The sequence below is a fragment of the Lissotriton helveticus genome, chromosome 2_1, assembly GCF_964261635.1.
Source record: "Lissotriton helveticus chromosome 2_1, aLisHel1.1, whole genome shotgun sequence".
Taxonomy (NCBI): Eukaryota; Metazoa; Chordata; class Amphibia; order Caudata; family Salamandridae; genus Lissotriton; species Lissotriton helveticus.
In genome coordinates, this window is record NC_136059.1 from 225,351,470 (window position 1) to 225,372,697 (window position 21,228).

Sequence of the window (21,228 nt, forward strand, 5' to 3'; positions counted from 1 at the left end):
CACTGCATGCCACATGTGCACACGCCGCGCACAGACCCTCAGCTAGCTCGCAGGACTTGTGGCAGGGGCTCATAGGGCGGCTGAGGTGGTGCATGCCGCTGGTGTTAGTGCCCAGTGTGCAGGAAGTTAGTGTACAGGAAGTGCACAGGAAGCCACGCCTGCACACACCACGCGCATCTCCTTATCTAGTTCACAGGACTTGTTGCAGAGTGTGCAGTGGGTGGCTGGAGTGGTGCATGCCGCTGGTGCAAGTGCCCTGTGTGCAGGAGGCGAGTGTGGTGCACATGCTGCGGCACTGCCCCTTCCCTAGCTCGCAGAGCCGGCTGAGGTGGTGCGGGTTGCACCACACTAGTTCGGGCTCAGCCGCTTCAGCTCGCAGGAATGCCAGAGGTCGGGCCATCGGAAGCGGCAGCAGAGTAAGAGCGGCAGGGCCTACGCCCGGCAGCAGGAGACAGGTGGTCCTGGCACCCCCCCAGACTCAACGGCCTGCAGCGGCGCCTCCTGCTGCTGCTCCTTCAGCCTCTTGAGCTCCGAGTGGCCCAGTGCCTTCAGTCCCGCCTCCGAGGGGCCCGGCGCGGCCTGGCCGATCTTGGCTGCCTTGCCCATGCAGCAGCCCCCGGGGCTGGTGCCGCCGGGGTGCATGTCCCCGTTCCCGGCCTGCACGCCCTCTACACAGCCGGGCACCTCATGGCATGCGTAAAGACAGCCGCTTGTCTATATTTGCATCGTGCTTTCACTTTAACAATAGCTGCCGCCCCAGACAGCATACGCAGGGTTGGCCGGCAGCTATTGTTAAAGTGAAAGCGCGATGTAAAAATAAACACGTGGGTACCCTTGCAAAAGCCGAATGAAAAAAAAAAAAGTGCTTACTGACAAATGAAGGAGACAGTGTAATGCAGCAATTAAAATAGCCAGTCCTGTTGGGCGGTCACAAAAGGAGACAGGGCGGTAACAAGAGGGACTGAGAAGCCTCATTATCAATCGGAAGCCAGCGTTTACCATGGACAATGACACCACCGAATGAAAAATATGGGCGGGGCTTCCACACCACTTCTAAAATATACCTTACTACAGCATGCCTCGCTGAGCGATCAGCGCGTGTGCTGCAACGCTACGCTCGACCTAAAAAGGCCCTCCACCGCCTGCCCTTTGTTGCTTTGCGGAAAGCAGCCAGTGCACAGGTGCTGCGGAATGTGTCCCAGTGTTAAGAAATTACACCAGGACCAGTTCAGCCAGCTTCACTGTATCCGGAATGCTTTTGGGGGTAAGGAAATGCCCTTATCTTATAACATGCCACGGTCAGACTCGAACTACCAATTTATTCTCATTGTCCCATCGTCCTAATGCTCTATGCTAAACAAACTCTTCGCCCTTGACCACATTTTCTGCTCATAAAACCAATATGTCCCTTCGTGGAATCTTAAAAGAATTATCCCCTGTAAAAATAACATAATATATCCGTTCACAATAATGTCCCAAATTTTTCAATGCTGACAGGTCCACCTCAACTCGTAAACTTCTTCATTCCTAAGCACACTTATGGTGATGTCAGTAATTAGAGCTACTGAGACACCATTCCAAGGTTGCACTCAAACTCACTCTGTCTATTGATATTCATCGTCCTAGTCGTTAGTGCTAAGCACTTGTCACAAGCAAATCTCCACCACTGCTCGCCTATTATGCACTTTATTCCCTGACTCACATCATTTAATGATTAACCAAATAACATCCAGGATTATATGGCATTTAATACCCCCAGATATTATATTGTAAGGAAAACATCTATAAAGTAAGACAAGTATCCCTGACCAAGACAGCAAATTCCTAATAAATTAATTTGACAGGAGTGTATGTAGTTTCTTATCAATATCTATTTTCACTACATTTCTGTGTCAATCCATCTAGTTCCACATTTTCTCCAGTTTTGCGTTCTATCACCTCCCCTCCTGCCCATCTTAACGTTTCTATGTAGTATGCTTCATCATTGAATTCTCACCAGTACTTTTTTGCGTTACTGGATGGGCTCAGTCCCTCTTATTTGTAGAACAGTTTGTTGCCAGCAGATTTTGGCACAGGGTCCAGGAAAAAATGAAGTAAAAAAATGCCTAAGGCTGCTTGTTTGTATTTCTTACGAGGAAGATCAGCCTTGGCAGCACTAAAAACAAAGAATAGGGTGCCGGGGAGAGCTAAAAGGCTTCCCTTAACATGTTTCGGCTGTTTTTATGGTCGATAAACAGGTCTTTCAGCGTTCATCAGAACCATCCAGGTCCGGCACAAATAACTGAGATTTGAATAGCTCCTGGTTCGTGTGGCTCCAGAAAGGTGCCAAATACTCACGCCATGTATTCACTCATGTTGATACTGATAACCCAGCTTTGAAAATCACCTGCTTAATTTTGGATTAATAATTAGCTTCGGGTACCTGCAAAAAATCCAGGAGATTGCTGTCAAGATAATTATGCGTCTTTGGTGACGAGTGTTTCGCCATCATTCATGTGTGGAATGCTCATAATCATGGGCTATGAGGTGGACTACGTATTTCATGCTACTCAGTTGAAAGAGCATGCTTATCACAAGCAGCACAACAACGCATGAAGTTGTGAACAACCAGGTTGGGAGGCTTGTATGATGGGAGATACAGGTATGGTTATTGGCTAGCATATATATAGGACCAGTTGACTTGAGCATAGTCTAATAGATCCCAAACGAATGGAGAAAAGTATCTGGGAGGAAAGAAGGACATGACCAATCTCCACACTGTAAAAGAACCAGGGTACACGAGAGTGGATGGACAAACGAGCCCACCACCCAAAGCGAGAATGGGAGGAGAAGCAACAGATAAAACAGAATAAGACATCCTGACCGGGGAAGGATGTGAACTAGACTAACATGCATGAAGACAGAAACCACTGGTAGAAAGATGGGTAAGACTCCAACCTGAAAGGTCCTCGTAGAGCGGGGAGGATGGGTGGGTGTTAATGAATGTGCGACTAGACTGTGTCTGTACCAGATACATCGGTACCGAAGGTAAGTAACTTGTTCTTCTGATAGAAACATCTAGTTGCAGATTCCTTAACTTAGAATAGATACCAAAGCTATACCCCATTGAAGGAGGGTCTACGACTGAACCCCACTAAGTTCCAAAGAGCACTAATCTGTCCATAAATATTGACTAAAACAGGTTGAGACAGCAAGTGCAAGCGTGGCTGACACTAGACCCCTAAAGCTCTGCAAAGGAGCATGAACAGGGAAAAGCAATGGCACCACAGTCCATCAGAGGACCGCACAAGACTTTCACCGTCCAGGAAGGGACGAAGGAAAATCACAGGAACCAAAATGGCCAGTGCGCAGTGGAAGGGAATCCATAAACTTCAGTGAGAAGGATAGAAGTAGAACTGTTCGTTTCCCTTTAGATCTGTAAAAAGTAAAAGTTCCATAGGAAGGACAAAACAGCATGACAGAGTCACAGCATACAAAATGAGCATGACAACGGTGGATGCCAAGAGTGACAAGTGTAGAGATAGATATAAATGTAGAGAAATACAAAATAATCACTACAAGGAAATACAGGGATGTGGACAATAGCGATGCGCATATGCAGACAGTGTGGACCATGGGAGCCACACCGCACACATGCAAAATCCCATGAAATGGAGCAGCCACAACCAATCAATCAATCAATCGGGCTTTTGTTAAGTGCGACTACTCACCCGTAAGAGTCTCAAGGCGCTGGGGGTGGGGGTGGTGCAGGTTCCATCAAGGAGGGGGTCCGTCGAAGAGCCAGGTTTTGAGGTTTCTTGCGAAAATGGGAAGCAATGTTGTCTGCCTGGGGTAGAGCGAAAGGGTGTTCCAGGCTTTGGCCACGAGGAAGGAGAAGGAGCAGCCTCCCGATCTAGTTCTTCTGGTGCGAGGGACCACGGCGTAGGAGAGCTGGACTGATCGTAGGGTCCTTTGGGGTGCGTGGAATTTGAATTGGCTGTTAGTTCGGTGTCGTGGAGGACCTTGTGTGTGTGGGTGAGCATCTTGAAGGTGACTCTTGGGGAGCCAGTGGAGTGTGCATAGGTGCTGGGAGATGTGGCAGTGTCTTGGCAGGTTGAAGTCCAGTCTTGTGGCGGCATTCTGGATGTTCTGTAGCTTGCGTGTGAGGCTTTTGTTTATTCCGGCGTAGAGTGCGTTACCATAGTCGAGTCTGCTGTTCCCCAGGGCGTGAGTGACTGTCATTCTGTGTTTGAGGGGGGGTCCATTTGAAGGTCTTTCGTAGGGGGCGGAGGGTGTGGAAGCAGGAAGATGAGACAGAGTTGATCTGGCGGTCCATTTTGAGCTCGGAGTCCAGGATGATTCCCAGGTTGCGTGCATGGTCCGTGGGGGTGCGCGGGAGGCCACCAGGTGTCAGGGTTTGGGCCCATGATGTGAGTTCGGTGCCGTCTGCGTATGAGACAATGTTGAGTCCGTAGGTTCTGACGATGGGGGCGAGCGAAGCCATGTAGATGTTGAAGAGTGTAGGACTGAGGGAGGACCCTTGAGGGACTCCGCAGCTGCTTGGTGTAGGGTCCGAGAGGAAAGGGGGGGGGAGTCAGACCTGCTGCGTTCTGCCGAAGAGGAAGGAGTGGATCCAGTCGAGGGCCTTATCCTGGACCCCTGCTTCGTGGAGTCTGTGTATTAGGGTGGGGTGGGAGACTGTGTCGAACGCCGCTGAGAGGTTGAGAAGAATGAGGGCTGCTGTTTCTCCTATGTCCAGTAGGTTGCGGATGTCGTCTGTTGCGGCGAGGAAGGCAGTTTCCGGGCTGTGGTTTTTTTCTGAAGCCGGATTGGGAGGAGTCGAGGATGTTGTGCTCTTCGATGAATGTGGCGAGTTGGCTGTTGATGGCTTTCTCAATGACTTTCGCAAGGAACGGGAGCAGGGAAATGGGCCTGTAGTTTTTGAGGTCGGTGGGTTCCGCCGAGGGGTTCTTCAGGGGGAGGTTGACCTTGTGCGTTTCCAGTCGTCGAGGAACAAGGCGGTCGCCAGGGAGCGGTTGATGGTGTGGCGGAGCATGGGTGCGATGGCGGCTCTATTAAAGATGTTGTGGGGGCAGGAGTACGTGGGGGCCCCGGAGTGGGTTGACTTCATCATCTTAAGTGTTTCTTCGCTGCTGAGGGCTGTCCAGTTCTCTTTGTTGGTTGTCTGTGTCGAAGTTGTCAAAAATGCTCTTGATTTTGTGGTGAAGGAAGGTGCTGTGTTTGTCCCAGAGGTCTTGTGAGGGAGGGATGTCAGTCGATTCGCTGGTGGGTTGGGCAAACTCCTTGATGATGTTGAAGAGTTCTTTGCTGTTGTGCGTGCGTGGAGATTCTGTCTTCAATTGCTTTTTTCCTTGTTTTTCTGATGAGTTGGTGGTGGGCGTTGGTAGTGGCTCTGAAGTTGTTGTGTACTTCTATAGATTTGGTGTTCCTCCAGGCCTTTTCGAGGCGGCAGCAAGTGTACCTGGACTCTCGAAGTTCGGTGGTAAACCATCTGGCTTTCTTAGCGTGGGTGTTGTTGTTTTTCTTGAGGGGGGCTATAGCGCTGTCAGAAATCCACGTGTGCATGGTTCAGGCTGCGGTGTTGAGGTCGTCGTTTTCCGCGATGGGTGGGAGGGAGTTGCTGAGTGAGGAGGTGAGCTGGTCGTCAGTGATTCTGGTCCAGTTTCTTCGTGGGAGCAGGGGCTGGTGTCTTTGGATGGTGGGTGTTCTGAAGGTGAAGTGGAGGCATCGGTGGTCAGTCCATGAGAGTTCGGTGGTGTGGCTGAAGGTGATGGAGTTTCCTGTTGTGAAGAGGGCGTCAAGGGTGTATCGTGCTGAGTCCGTGGGTTCGGTCACGATTGGGCGTAGTCCGATATAGTGGAGGTTGTCCCGAAGGGATATGGTATTGGGGTCCTGTTGGTTGTCGAGGTGGAAGTTGAGGTCTCCCAGCAGGTTGTAGTTGGTGGATGCGATGGCATGTGGGGAGATGATGTCTGTGATGGAGTTGGTGAACTGTCCACAGGGTCCAGGGGTCGGTAGATGAGGGTTCCTTGGAGGGTGGTGGTAGTGCTGGTCAGTATTTTGAAGTGTAGGTGTTCCATCATATCTGTGGGGTCGTCGCGGTGTGTGCTCAAGCAGAGGGTGAATTTGTGGACAATGGCGATTCCTCCTCCCAGGCTTGTGTGGCGGTCCTTCCTGGAGATCTTTTATACTTGGGGAATGGCGATGGCGATGTCAGGTCCCGAGGTGGTGTTGGTGAAGGTTTCGGTGAGGAAGGCTACGTCCGGGGTGGTGCTGTTGAGGAGGTCCCAGATTTCGGTGTCGTGTTTGTGGAGAGATTGGACGTTGAGGAGGATGCATTGCACGGTCTTTGGTTCAGGTGTGTTCTTGCGGTCGGGTTGTGCTGGGTCCGTGTTACTGGTGGTGCTGTAGGTTTGTTGGCAGCGGTGACAGCTGAAGGGTCTGTGGGTGTCGGCTGGTGAAGCTAGCTTGCAGTTGTTGTTGCGGACTGGGTTGAGTTTGTGGAGTGCTGCTGGGTTGTAGCGAGGGCCAGGGTTCCTGGCACTGGTTGCGGACGGGCGCAGATGGGCTTGACTTTGACACGCCAGCGGCACACCTGCTGCTCGTCCACCATTAAGTAGGGGTCGGGGAGGGCTGGACAGCTGGGAGTGGGGGTGGAGCTGGATTGGGCCGGTCGCGCTGATCGTGCTGTGGGGGAGGGGCAGCGGGGGCAGCAGCAGCAGGGAAAAACAGGTGGGAAAAGGGAAAGGAAATTGAAGGAAATAAGAGAGGAATAAGGCAGAAAAGTACAAAGAGAGTGCAGAACAGAGAAGAAAGAGGGAGAAAACAAGTGTTAAAAAACAAAAAAGAAGTGAAAAATGGAGAGGGAAAAGGGAAAGGAAAATTAAAGGAGGGCTAAAGGAAATAAGAGAGGAATGAGGCAATAAGGCAGAAAAGTGCAAAGAAAGTGCAGAACAGAGAAAAAGAGGGAGAAAAATGAGTGATAAAAAACGAGTTAAAAACGGAGAGGAAGGCGGAGCGAGAGAGAGGAGACAGAGGTCTACTGGACCACCAGGGATGAGGCGCAGGTGAACCTGTGGGTGGAGGAGGGCCTCGAACACCAACAACACTCGAGAGTGAAGGGGCAGACCTCACTTAATGGTGGAGCTGCGAGGGTGGGAAACCAATTTCACTGACGAGTCAGTAAAAAGCACCCAAGGTGTGCGATTTTGGCTTAAGAAATCGTAAATTACCACCAACTTCCAAGTTGGTGGTAATTTGCGCTTGTTTTGAAAAATTCACTTTTTTGCAATTTTCAAAGTGCCATGTGGTGCACATACATATATTTCAGGGTTGCAACAGGATGTCCTTTTGACATCCTTGCACCTTGAAATTGCATTCGCAATTTGCGAGTAACTAATGGGTACTCGCAAATTGCGATTGTCTTCTAGGCCCATAGGAATGAATGAAAAAAGTATTTCTTAATTGCGAATCACAATTTGCGATTCGCAATTAAGGAATATTAAGGAATCGCAATTACTATTGCAATTCCTACATACATTCCATTTTGCGAGTCCTTATTAGCGATTCGCAAAAAATCGCTATTAAGGACTCGCAAAACAGGTTTTTCATACATATGCCCTAATGCCTTTTATTTATGTGTTAGTTAGCAAAACAGATCAATAAAAGGCATTGTCATTGACAATGCCAATAGCTTAAACTCTCGCAAATTGCATTGCATTGCGAGTGCTCGTTTATAGTTCTATTTGTCACTCAACAGAACTCCTGTCTTATATTTTTTTTATGTTACCAATATCCTTATTCTCATGTTGGGACCAAAAGTGATTCGCAACTATATATGACAAATTCTTATTTTCGAAGGCTTGCATTTGTTCTTTTCACTGTCTTTTGAGTGGTCTCTTTGTTGAGCAAACATACAATTTACAACAGTTCTGGAAGACCAATGCTTCTAAAACTCCGTAAAGTCAGCCCTTGAGAAATCTGCTACATGGATAGAGTTAGTCTAATAGGTGTCTCTTCTCTCAGCTCATACACAGCCCTCCAGTCAGCAAAAAACATAAACATGTTTTAGGAGTTGCACAGTCAAATGGTGAAGGGTAAACAAAGCTGTAGAGCCAGGGATTTAATGAAAATGTGCTCTAGCGGGTAAGCTGAAGATTATATAGCTGAAAGCTTCACAATTTAGTGGAAGAACAGAGAATAAATACTAAAATGGGCATCTGAGAGAACCTGGCTTCATATTTTTGTTAGGGAAGGGCTGCCTACTCTTTGTTTTATTTATTTTGGGAGTTTTATACATTTGCAGGGAATTTTGATTGCCATGGCAATGCAAAATGAAAGGATGGCGGCCTTTGTGCCACGCTCCGGGTGTCTCTCTGAGTTGGTTTACAGATACAGTCCAGATAGATCCGTTCCAGCATGGACCCAGTGTACAATCTGCCACCAGGAAATGCGCACGGCTTAATTCTGTCCTGATTGAATAGCCATCTTGCCGCTCCCACTGGCATTACGTGATCTGTAAATTCAACTTGCTTGATGCATGTCTCTCTTTGCTTGAGCCGACTGGTAGTGGTGTGAAGCAAAATGTTGCCTACACTTCACATGAAACGGGTACGTTGACAACCTCACAAACATTTGAGAAGGGTTTCAGAAGCGCAGATGGATGTGAGACATGGGCCCATCCATTCCCCAGAGCCAACAATATTTTAATAATGTTAACAGAAGGCGGTAGTAGCGTCCCAAATGGAAAAGTCAGCAACATTCAAAGAGAGACATGTTTCATCATATCACTAAGTAGATGCGTATTGTAAATAAACATAATCACAATATACAATGGGTGCTCAAGAGACTCAAAGTACCTACTACCTAAAGGTAATATATTGGTGCCCACGGATGTGCAACCAAAAACAATGCTTAGGAGGTGAGGTTCTAATTACAGCACACCAAAAAGTGTTCAACTTATTTCAGCCTTCATGTGCATTTCGCACCGATAACCCGCCTTGTCGCCTGCAATAGCGACAATATAATTTTGGATCCTGACAACATAGATCTGTATCTTCTTTTCGCCTATGATACTTGGTCGTCCTAAACTATTGTGATATGATTGTCAAGATGATTATGCTGACGCTCTTATTGAAGTGAATCCAGTTACGAATTCACCTCCCTCTTTGTTTTGGGTATTCTAATATTATCACGCAACGCTGTGTCCTTACCTCAAGAACAGATTATTATACATCTTCCAACTATTATTTATGCCTTGATGAGGTCTCTGTGGGAGATGAAACACGTGTTGGCGATATGTATGCTGGAAAAACCTGTTTTTTATGAACCTTGAATAAAGAAGAATAACAGAAATAACACTATATGAAGAGGACCTTTTTCTTGACTCAACATTGGATTATTGTTTACCCGTATACTGTGTGATTTTTATGTTGTTCTATGAATTTCACTGGTGATAATTGTCAAATTTCTCATTTGTGCGAAATGCACATGAAGGCTGAAATAAGTTGAACACTTTTTGGTGTGCTGTAATTAGAACCTCACCTCCTAAGCAATATTTTAATAATGTTGTTAATAAGTTAATATTTTGCCGCTATGTCTACTTCCTAACACTCGTCAAGCGAGTCCGATGGAATGGGGCTTGCATTCATAGTCTGTCAGGGCTGCTTTAGCTCCCAGTGAGTCCTGTTCCCTTTCTGTCTCACTGAAGACGAGGAGCCGCCCCAAGCACACCTCTCCTTACAACCTAATGAGGCTCGTCCTTATCGATGCCGCCCTTTGTACCATATCTACAGAAAGCTGCATGCAGCATTGTCTGAGATAAATGAACGCGCGTTGCCGCTGACCCCTCCAAACCTGCCCATTAGCAGCCCGGCCTGTGTTCGATTAGCTCCCGCTCGGTATGCATGTCTTCACTCACCCCCATGACCTCCCGGGCTCCCTCCCGTAGGCTGCCTGGAGTCTGAGCGGCGCTCGTTAACATCGCATCCCTAATTACTGCTCAGGAGGCCGAGAGGCCCTTTGATGTGCCGCACTCTGCTATTGGTCAATACCTGCGTGTTGTCAAGCAAACAAAGAACAGCGTTAGCTAACATATGCTCAGAGTAGCTCCACTTTACTTTCCGCCTCCATTTTTTGTTATTTTAAGGTTAAGGAACACAAGAAAAATAGCTGTTAATATAAAGCACTAAACCCATACTACACCAGTTACTCAAAGCTACCAGCTTACTCAGGGCTTTGAGTGGGATGAAAAAACGGGGGGGGGGTCTCTCAAAGGGTCGTGGTCAATGTAATTAAGGTTGTGGCTTAAAAACCTGTAAGCTGAAAATCTGTGCCTAGCATACGGTGCCGCCCGACTTGTATTTTGCTGTTTCTGTCATTGCATTAGGAAATATGATACAAGTAACATCAAGTCAGAACTATTGGCTTTGTCAATGGTTCTTAGTTGCAGAACATAAATAAGCAGCAACTATGTCTTGTATATTGAAAAAGCTTCCACTTAAAGCCCTGGTGACACCACAACAATGTTGCTGCTCTTGAGTTTCAACAAGAGAAGGGAAATCCAGAGCGAATGACTCTTTTTAAAGGATTTCCCTTCCCCCTACAACGCTCACCTGGCATGCTGTAACTTCACCACTAGTGAGAAGTGAACAGTGTGAGCATGAGCACATCGATGTGCCTGCTGTCACTGCAGTCCAGAAAAAAACGGACCGTCTGTGCCAGAGCACAAACCAGAGCCTAATAGAGACCAGATTTGAGGCCCACTTTAAAAAACTGCCGGTGCTCAGCAGCAGTGAGACCCGGCCCACTTAAAGCCCTGAGCTTACTGAAAACCCTAAACCCTAAACTGCATTTCCCATAACATGATAACCACACCCTGGTAATTATCATACACGACATGGAAACACTTCCCGTTGGTGAAGTTTTATACAGCGCGAACTAGACCCAAAGGTATCAGAGCACCAGTTAAGTTACAGACGGACACATTCATTTTTGTTAGGCGCGGGGAGATTAAGTGATTTGCCCAGAATCACAGAATGTTGAGCATCCCTGCCGAGACCTGAACCTGGTTCTCCAGCTCCAAGGTCGACCGCCCAAGCCATTAGGCCACATTTTCTCCGCTCAATGTTTGTGAATGCACTGTCAAGCCAGACCTAAAAATCCATGTACCTTAGTGACTGCCTCCCCTCCTATCTGTGCTTCTGCAGAGAAAGCACCATAAAGTATCTAGTTATCTTAGACACTTTAATAGCATTACAATTTTTTTGTGAGTGTGCGCTTGCGCGTGCGTGTGACTTTTAAAGTTCAAGCTCAGGCAGCTGGATAAATAAAATGATCACAGCAGTGTGGAGGGCAAGCAGTTGTTTGTGGAAGCACGCAACTTCTGCCCAATCAAAACATGTACTTCTGGCTCCCAACATGTGGGTGGAGGAAAAGCCCCTCCCCTTGTGTGAGGCAGTCTGATGATCTTCCTACAGCGCATTATCACCTCCAAGGATTCTTGGTTGTTTGTATTTGTGTGGACATTAGGAAAAATACTAAACTATTCAAACAGTTGTCAGTGTATTTGTTTCCACCTCCCTTCCTTCGACAAAATGGTATCCTCTGTCAAAATTAAGTCCCCACTTTGGCTGTTATTGTGACTGTCAATGCTGTGTACCAGAACTGCTGTCTTAACTATAGTTTCTGTTCAAGATAAGATACTTTTACTGCAGCTAAATATGTGTGTGCATATATAATGTTAATTACACTGTGCAGACCCTCCAGGATTTCTCGGTTTGCCCCAAAATCGGCACTTTTGTAAAAAGACAGCGATTTTTACAAAAGTGCCCGCGAAATCGGCACTTTTGTAAAAATGCTGCGATTTTTACATAAGTCACCGCGGAAATTAAGGAGGTGGGGAGTGTGGCCTCATTTGCAGATTATATCTTTATGAAGAGTGCATACTTATTTTTTCACTGCCTTTTAAATATTGTACATGCATTTTACTTGTGCAGTGCGCTCTGCAGCTTGTCTACTTTGGAAAAGAAAATTTACAAAATAGAAACAAAAAAATAGCTAATTTATATCCAAAACCAAGCATATATTAAAGAGATTATATTAAAAAAAGGCGATGCTTACTCCAGCCTGAAAGGCTCCGGTGTCTAAACGCCAGCTACCAGTTTTGCATCTGTTTTTATTTTAGAATTCTCTGTTATTCAACATCAAGATGCCCTTGGGTGAACGTTTGCTTTACAAATACTTATGCTATGTTACTGGTGGAATCTCCTCAGCATTGGATGTTACTCAACAGAGTATCTGCATCCCCTATTGGAGGAGCCACTTTGGTGATAAAACATTAAGGCGAAAACCCACCAAAGTATTTCTTCCCATGGCGGATGCTGCAACTATGGTGGACAACCCTCCTGTGCACTGCTGGTTAATCCTTCATAAGGTGAATTTTCAACAGCTGCCTTGTCAGAAGGAGTAAGTCTACCAGCATGGGGGGTGGGAAATCCGCCAACCCAAGACAAAAGGCGTCTGTTTGATGTGTAATTAAAAACAAGATACAGGGTTTTACTGTTATTTCAGTAATCCCATTTCGGCTTCATCCAGTAAGGCGACCCTAAGCTTAGCTGCCCGTCTCTCCGTGTAGGACAGAATAAACCTTTCTAATTCAGAAGTTGCTTCAATATATGAAAGTATGGGTTGTCTCAATGCATCAAGATATATTTTAAATACAGGCACATTGGGCATGGAAGGTGAGGGTTTAACATGGCCAACTAGAGCATGGGCGTCAATTCACTAAAATGCTAGGGGTAGTGGAAGGGACATCAAAGGCAATGACTTCACAGGACCTATTTCAAAATCGAATACTCTGCTAAAACAGTTTCCATTGTTTTAATGCTGAAAATGAATGATTAGGAGTAAAATAAAGTGCAGCAAAAATGCTGCTGAATTTCCATATTTGTGCCGCTAAATTTCCATATTTGTGCCGCTAAATTTGCTAATCCATGCCGCTATATCCTGGTAAGTCTGACTGTGGTGGTTGCCACGGTTAGTTACAGTTAGGAGCTAGTTTCCATAGGAAATAGATTTTTTGTTTTGCTGCTAACTTTCATGTTGTTGTCCGTCCATCCACCTCAGGTCCTTCATGCAAAGTTTCAGCGTGATCCTTCAATCAGGACCCAAGTAAAAGAGAGTGAGGGGGTTTCTTAAACGCAGTTTCCACATGCAATTTCCATTGGGAGTTTTGATCAAGGCTACAGCCAAAACGCCTGAGCGGAATTACACCAAATCTGGAAGAAAGCTTAATTTTTGCTCTTTGTGATTTGGTGTAAACCATTCAGCAGTTTTTGAGACATTAAGGTTCAACATTTTTAGATATCTGGACAGTTGGGTATGGGGGACTCCTACTACATATTTAAACAAGCATTTGCAACGCAATAGGTCTTGCATTTGCTAGAGTTTAAGATATTGGGATTGTAAATGACAATGCCTTTTATTTATCTGTTTTGATAATTAACACATAGATAAAAGGCATTGTTATTTATAATGCCAATAGCTCAATCTCTTGTAAATGCAAGAACTATTACATTGCAAAGAAGCGGCCGCCATTGTCCCGGGCGGCTTGGAAAGTGAAAGCGCATATGGCTCGCTGAATGTTGCAGGAAAGCATGTCGTGCCTGCAGTAGGAGAAACTCATTAAATAAAATAGTGCTTACAGACTAAATAATAAAGAACAACAGGAGTATAACCCATAGACTGGATTGAGATCTGGGTGTATATATGCGTTTTAACAACGGTGTCTCAACCGGATTTAATGAGGAAGGCAAATAAACAAGTATGTACACAACATTGCAAGGTAGCAAAGAAAGGAGAGACTCCCGGTATCTTTTTTTAAAACGTGCTCATTGCATCATATATTGAATTCACACTTTATACAGGACAGTTATAACAGCACTGTTGGCATAAAATCCGGCGGCAACCCAAGGGTGCTTTGTGCACATGGTGCTTGTGAAACTAAGAGTGGCGGCACGAGTGACAGGGTGAAAACACTGCGATGGACGCAAAGTGACAAGGTGAACAGCAATATATACGAAAACAATGGTTCCTCTTCAGATAATTGTTTGTGAACCAAAGTTGAGAATGCGCCATGAGTTGCGCTGTATGATCGGTCGACGGCGTTTCGATCCTATCAAGTCAGGATCGTCATCAGGACCAGGTTGCCATTTCAGAGGTGATGAAGGTAAAGAGTGAGCCGGAGAATCGCAGGCTTGGTGGTAAAGTGCTGTACAAGGCGGATGAAGTGAACTGGAATCCGTATTCGTGGTAAATAAATGCAAGACCCGTGGTGAGCGGAGCCTAGGCGCAGGGTTGGAGCCCCGATCCACTGTGTGGCTCCTGAAGGGGTCAAGGAGAGGTTGCAGGCAGGGTCAGATCCCCGATCCACTGCCAGGGTCCCAGGGCGGGTACCTCGGTTTCAGAGTTGGCGGGCCGCGGAGTCAATCCAGAGGCCGTCAGGTGGCTGCAACAGTGTCCTAATCGTGTGCAGTCTCGCCAACTCTGAAACCGAGGTACCCGCCCCAGGACCCTGGCAGTGGATCAGGGATCCGACCCACGCCGTCACTCTATGATTCACGAGCACCACGTGCACAAAGCCCCCTTGGGTTACCGCCGCAATTTATGCCAGCAGTGCTGTTATAACTGTCCTGTACAAAGTGTGAATTCAATATATGATGCCATAAGCACGTTTTCAAAAAAGATACCGGGAGTTTCTCCTTTCTTTGCTACCTTGTAATGTCGTGTACATACTTGTGTATTTGCCTTCCTCATTAAATCCGGTTTAGACACTGTTAGTAAAAACATACAGACTTAATAAGTCATTCTGTGTAAAAAACAGAAGTAAAAGGGCCAGTCCTCGTGGGGGTTACAAATTTAGACAAGGTGGTTCTAAGGAGGGACTAACAAGCCTATTAACGAATCAGAAGCCAGCATTTACAGAGGACAGTGGCACACCCAATGAAAAATATGGGCGGAGAGTGGGCGGGGCTTTAAGTCCATACTCTAATACAGCATGCCTTGCAGAGCAGCGCATGCGCTGCCCTGGCTTGACCTAAAAATATAGTGATCCAATTGGCCGATAGGGCTAGCTCCTGTGAGTCTCATGGGAATGGTCAACTGCATTATGGAAGTGCATATCACATCCCTTTGGGTGTACTGTTATTCATCTGACAAACTTTTAAAGAGAGATCATTGACAAAGCGGGTATCTTTACATCAGAGGATATTGATTTGTGGTCTTAAATTACATGAGACGCATCATATTCCCCGGTTTCCATACACCGTTTTATATACATAATCAGATTAAATCATTACTCTTATTGAATGCACATTTCTGAATCTCATTAACGTGAATCAGAAAACACCCATTAAAATTCTGTTGTCTTCAGAAACGTATTGCCAACACCCAGCATTGATATCTAGAGAGCCGATAACTAAGAGTTCCCTTCTCGGTCCCTTTTGCAGGCGTTGACCAAGTTCTTGAAGTGTGTCAACTGGGGATTGGCTCAGGAAGCCAAGCAGGCACTGGAGCTCCTGGGCAAGTGGAAGCCAATGGACGTGGAGGATTCTCTGGAGCTGTTGTCTTCTCAGTTCACCAACCCAACGGTGCGGCGGTACGCGGTTGCCAGGCTGCAGCAGGCGGACGACGAGGTACAGTGATACGCTTTCATGCTCCTTTGTATTATTGCAATCCAAAGACCCTGCTGGGAAATGTTCTGCGCTCGAAAGAATAGGATGATTGCCATAGCAATATCTGATGCTTTCTTTTCTGTTAAATGGAATGAGCTGGTACTTGTGGAGTGAATGGAACAGAACATTCCTTCGCGGGCTGTGAACCACTGTGTGATGCTTTGACCCACTTGGGGGGGTCCAGGTGCTCACTTATGAAAAACAATTTACATTCTTCCCATGATGTTTGGATGAATGAATGCTCTAAGAATCCTGGATTTCAATAGTTAGAAGCGATGCCGAGCATGCCTGTGTTCCTAATGGCTCAGGCGCCCCCACATCCTTTTAGAACTGCGTGCTCTATGCATTAGGTCTTTTCCTACAGATTACCATTCTTGATGGTCAGATGTGCAGTTTCTTCCTCTTGTGTACAGGGGTAGTCTGTCTTAGTCACTCAAAAGAACACTTTGGAAAGGCAGTATACACTGTAGAGGGTGAGCTTTGGATTCTATGCAGTACATTTGGAGTAAAGCTGTTAGTTAGTTTATGATGAGATAAACATTTTTAGATTGCATAGTGGCTTACACCTCAGATGCATGAGGAGTAATGGTAGAAATAGAAAGCTTCATGTGTTACAGTATTTGTGGCCTTCCTTGACCACAAGGTTTGAATATGTGCCAAATGTTTGCAGTTGCCATAACTGTGTAAATAATTACCACTTATATTCATTTTATGTACCAGAGATGTCCTAAAAATCCGGCCTGGATGTGGCCCTGTGGTATTAGAGATTATTCTAGTCACTGCTAGGACTGGGACTTTCCTGTTCTCCTCCTGTGCACTCTACCAGTCCTATTGCTACACCTGTGAGGTCGAGGAATAGAGCGCTCCACATGTGAGGCGCGTCACTGTGTGATTTCATCCATTGCAGACTCGGGGAAAGCACTCACACTTAAAGAATCGTGCAGCTTGTTCATGGGTCGGCTTCACTTCTGAGAATCAGGCAGAACGCTTCCCTCCAAGAACCAGCGACTTCAGCAGCTTCTGCTGACGATTACTAGCAGCTAATGTCATAGGTTGTCTGACACATAATCATATTAAGCTCAACTTAACCAATGCATTTCCTACAAGGGTTAGTTTTGTAAGATGGCCCGCCTCGAGCAATCCCATCCTGCAGTGCTGAAAGCCATGTTTAAACGGAGCTGAATTCAGTCTTATCCACACACACACAGTGCATTACAAGTTTGCACGTGCAGGATTCCTGAAGATTATAATATCACTATCCCTATCTTCACCTGTCCAAGGCAGACAGTCTAATGGCCCACCCTTCTTCTGTTACATGTAAATGTTTAACAATAATTCCAAAGTTATTAACTTCAGTGGGTCTGTTGTGCACCTCTGTGCTGTTGGCAACCAGACATGGGTGGTTGCGGACACTGGTGGTTGCTCTTCCAACTTCATCTGCTAAGTATTGGTCCTCTCCGCAGACCTGGCTTTCTTTCAGGGGGATGCGCACTAGGAGAGGCAGGCTCTTGTCACACTTTACGTTTTGCGTCTGATCTTTTAAACTCTGCTGTAGTTCTTACAGGATAGAGCCTGCTCTGTAACTCCAAATAAGATCTGATTGGTTACAGGGTTGGGGTCAGCTCCACATGGGGGTTTCTCATGCGTATTGCTACTACGGCTACTGTCTTACATGAGAGGGTATTACAACCTGGGGCCATGGCCCTTCTTCCATCCACACGTTAGCCAGCACCCTGGGCTGAATGCTTTCAGGGAGCTCCATTATCTTTACGTTTGGAAGGACAAAGTCAAGCAGGCTATTTACTCCCTGAAGCACAGAAAAAGCGAAGGTATGTCAGAGCTCCAGCCCTACTACAAAGCTCATGGGTAGTGTTCTGTGCCCCTCTTTTTAGTGCAATAATACACCGAGCCATTATGAGTATTTTTCTGTATAACATTGGTGTTGGATTTTACGGAATATCTACTTGCCCAAGGGATTAGCAGCTTCAGAAAACTAGTTGTCCTGTAAAAATCCACTTGTCGCATTTGACTTCACACAACGAGGTCACAGGTTATGGCAGCATTTGCTTGTCAGAGCGGTGACTATAGCCTTTCTGGTTATGCCGGGGATCATAGTGGACCAGTGTTTGATTGCAGTATGGCTCTGATAAGACAGCTTTCTGATTTTAAGGGTCTCTGAACATAGCAGGCTCTATTTATCTCAAATCTTTGAATATTCACAGGCTGTATACATACATAGGCTGCTTATGATTGGGCTTTGTTTAGACTAACATTATAACCATGGTAGATCTCTTCGAACCATCACACACAAGGACATCTGGGCTAAAGTTTAGAGGCTTTTATTGGAAGCCAAACGAGTACTGAATATGTGCAGAAGAAATGGTAGCAAAATCACACTTACCACGGCAATAGAAAAAAACAATAACATAAATATTAGAAGGAAAGGTAAAAATGATTTTTTTATTCCCTTTACTTCTAAAGTGTCTCCTACTTAAGATTAGCAGCTAGAAAGTCTGCCATTGTGAAATGTTATACAGTGTTTTCGTTCTTTATGCCAAGGGCAAGCTCTGTGGAAAGCCATGATATGACAGATGTACTTGCAGTGGTAATACCCCTTTGAGTGAAAGAATACCCTCTCTGGCTGATTACGAGTAAGGAGTCCTATTTGCATCCTTTTTACGTAAGGACAATGAGAAGATGTGCTTGTCATTCTGATGCTGTGCCCAAATAAAACACTATAACAGTATCTATCTATCGATCGATCGATCGATCGATCTATCAAATCTATCTATTGAATCTATCTATCGAATCTATCTATCAAATCTATCTATCAAATCATCTATCAGATCTAAAAAGCCAAAGGTTAATGTGAAGTTACGGTTCACATTAGTTATAACATCTCAACGTATATTTTAACAAAACATTAAAATTTCCTGTGAAAAACGATTGTTAAAGTCCAGTGATGGTTCCGAATTAAAGTTGAAAAAACGCTGAAATTTTGAATATGAAATTTGTGAGAAGCACAATCCATAACTGACCCAACAGCCATGCACACCATATGCAGTGTTCAAGGCCCCACCCTCCATAAAACAGATGCAATTGGAAATGTTGGAAGTCATCTAACAACGATGTTACATATCACATTATCTTTGCCGCTTTAATAGAGATAGCTATGAATGAACTGGTTTGATTAGGTGTTATTTATTGGTATTGTGAGGTCATAAGGATTGCATTTAGTGTGTGAGTACTGAATACTTCGTTTTTTCATTTTTTTCTGAGTGGATTCATGAAAACCGCCAGGTCTCTGGGTCCAGGATTCATGAAACTTGTGATCAAAATCATTGTTTAATAAATATTTTATTGTGGGATGGGTCTCTGGGGCAAATCCACATGATACCTTGGGTTCAAGGAAGGTTCACATTGGCCCTTGTGACCTCCCCACTTCACTAACAACCCCCCCCCCCACATAGTGCTTAGTGCACCATATTGGGAATGGTGGCCAGATATTTGTGCCGGCCAGCCAATCAATACACAGTGGATCAGTCAATTCACTGCTGGATTTGCAAATCTGCAATGGAGGACAGGAAAAAAAACTCCCCTGTACAATGGGGTGATTTAAATATTTGATTTGAAATTGCAAATCCTCCATGGGTTCGTGAATCCACGGAGGATCCACAATTTAACAGTCCAGAGAGCTCTGAAATGTAATCTCCTCATGCCTGACTGGGTCCTTTTTAAAAAAAAACACACTTTTGAAGTAAAGTTCTACCTTCATGCGGAATTTTGTTTAATTCCGTCTAGCTGTTATTTCGGCGTCGAGGTTGCAAAGAATCCTCTGGGAATTAAATTGGGAAATAGCAGTTTGGCAACCCCTGACTCCCCCTTTTCTTGGCCCTGTGTATGAGATTGCCATTTAAAAAAAAAATGCAGAATGTAACTCAACCACCCATTTTCTTAACAAGTCCAGGTGAACCAGCGATAAATGTAAATGTAAATGTTTTTGTACTTGTATAGCGCGCTGCTCCCGGACCGGCTCTCCCGGCGCTTGTACTCATACCACTAAGGAACCCTTCCTGGTTTTCCTTGTAAAGTGTCCACTCCTGGGCACCCCCATGGTGAAACCAGACATCCTCGGGCTGTTGGGGCCGTTGTGGAGATTAAGCAAGCTATTGCCCAGAGTTGCAGCGTGGGACCCATGATTAGAATAGGCACCGAGGCGAGAATATCAGGTCAGAGGAATTTGAGCCCGAGACCCGCCGAGGCGGGAATCGAACCCTGGTCCCGGACCAGAGCTCTGCATCAAGGTCTGCCGCTCTAACCATTGAGCCACACTTCTCCACTAGTGAGAAGTGGCAAAAGTGGAAAAAGATCTTTGTAAACTATGAAAGAGTTTGTGGAATGAACTTGAGAGCTGAACGCAAACATTCTTTGTTACTTCACTGTCTAGTGGTAGAAGGACAGGAGGTACTTGAGCATTTGCCTGAACTTATTGCTGCTGATCATAGGACATTAAATGAGTACGAGATATGCATATTACCGTTGGATCGACATTATCTTCCACGTTTAAGCACCATTATGGAGAGATACCATTTTGGATTACGTGAACAGAAGAAAGATGAGTCTGTTGAAGAGTTTGTGACTGGGTTGTGAAAGCTTGCTGCCTCCTGCAAGTTCGGGGGTGCCATAGAGGAAAGAATTAGGGATCAATTTGTTTTGAAATGTTGTCATGATAAGATTAGAGAGGAGTTATGGTTAAAAGATGAGCCTCCCTTGGAATAAGTGTTGGCGATAGCCAAGACGGTTGAACTTCTGATGAAATGTTTTGACGAGTTAAGTATTGCAAGAAATAAGACAAATGCTCTGTCCGCTAATGTTGATGAAGTTGTCTGTCAAGTAAAAAACAAGACATCTGTTGAGATAGAGTCCGAAAAACCTTCTCGTACTGTAGAAGGAACCAGTTCATAAGACAACAGAGCTATCTGCTTTAGATGTGGCAGGTCGGGACATAGAGTGAATGCCCCTTTCTGTCCAGCATTGCAAGTCATGTGCAATACCTGTGGGAGGAGAGGTCACTTTGCAAAAAGTTGTAAGAGCAAGCTGAAAAGGAGGGAACAACCACAGGTTAAAGAAATTATCTTTCAAGTAGTTGTCTGTAAAACAAAACATCCGTCACATATGGTCATCATTGAGGGAACAGAGCTTGAGATGAAGTTTGACTCTTGTTCACATCTCACTAGGATTAGCATGGACATATTTGAAGATCATTTTAGAGGCTAGGTCACACTCCTAAAACATGATGTCACACCCGTTGGTTATGGTGGTTTGCCGATAAATATGCTGGGCTATTTCTTGGCCTGTATTGAGTTTTGTGGGTGAATGACTGCTGGCAAGGTGTATGTTGCCAGGAAAGAAGATGCACTCTTAGGGTGGCCTCACCAACTTTTGCTTGGGGTTATTCTTAACCCAAATGCTGTGCCATAAGTTCAAGTACAGGTTG

General features: G+C 45.5%; 1 protein-coding gene across 2 annotated transcripts in view; it reads left to right on the plus strand.

Moving 5' to 3' along the window:
• PIK3C3 (phosphatidylinositol 3-kinase catalytic subunit type 3) overlaps nt 1–21,228 on the plus strand; it is an 875,540-nt gene that overhangs the window by 338,121 nt on the left and 516,191 nt on the right. For both annotated transcript variants that reach the window (XM_078674734.1, XM_078674732.1), the window contains one exon: nt 15,507–15,692. In XM_078674734.1, the coding sequence (XP_078530860.1) occupies nt 15,507–15,692 (186 nt within the window). The remainder of the gene's footprint in view (nt 1–15,506; nt 15,693–21,228) is intronic.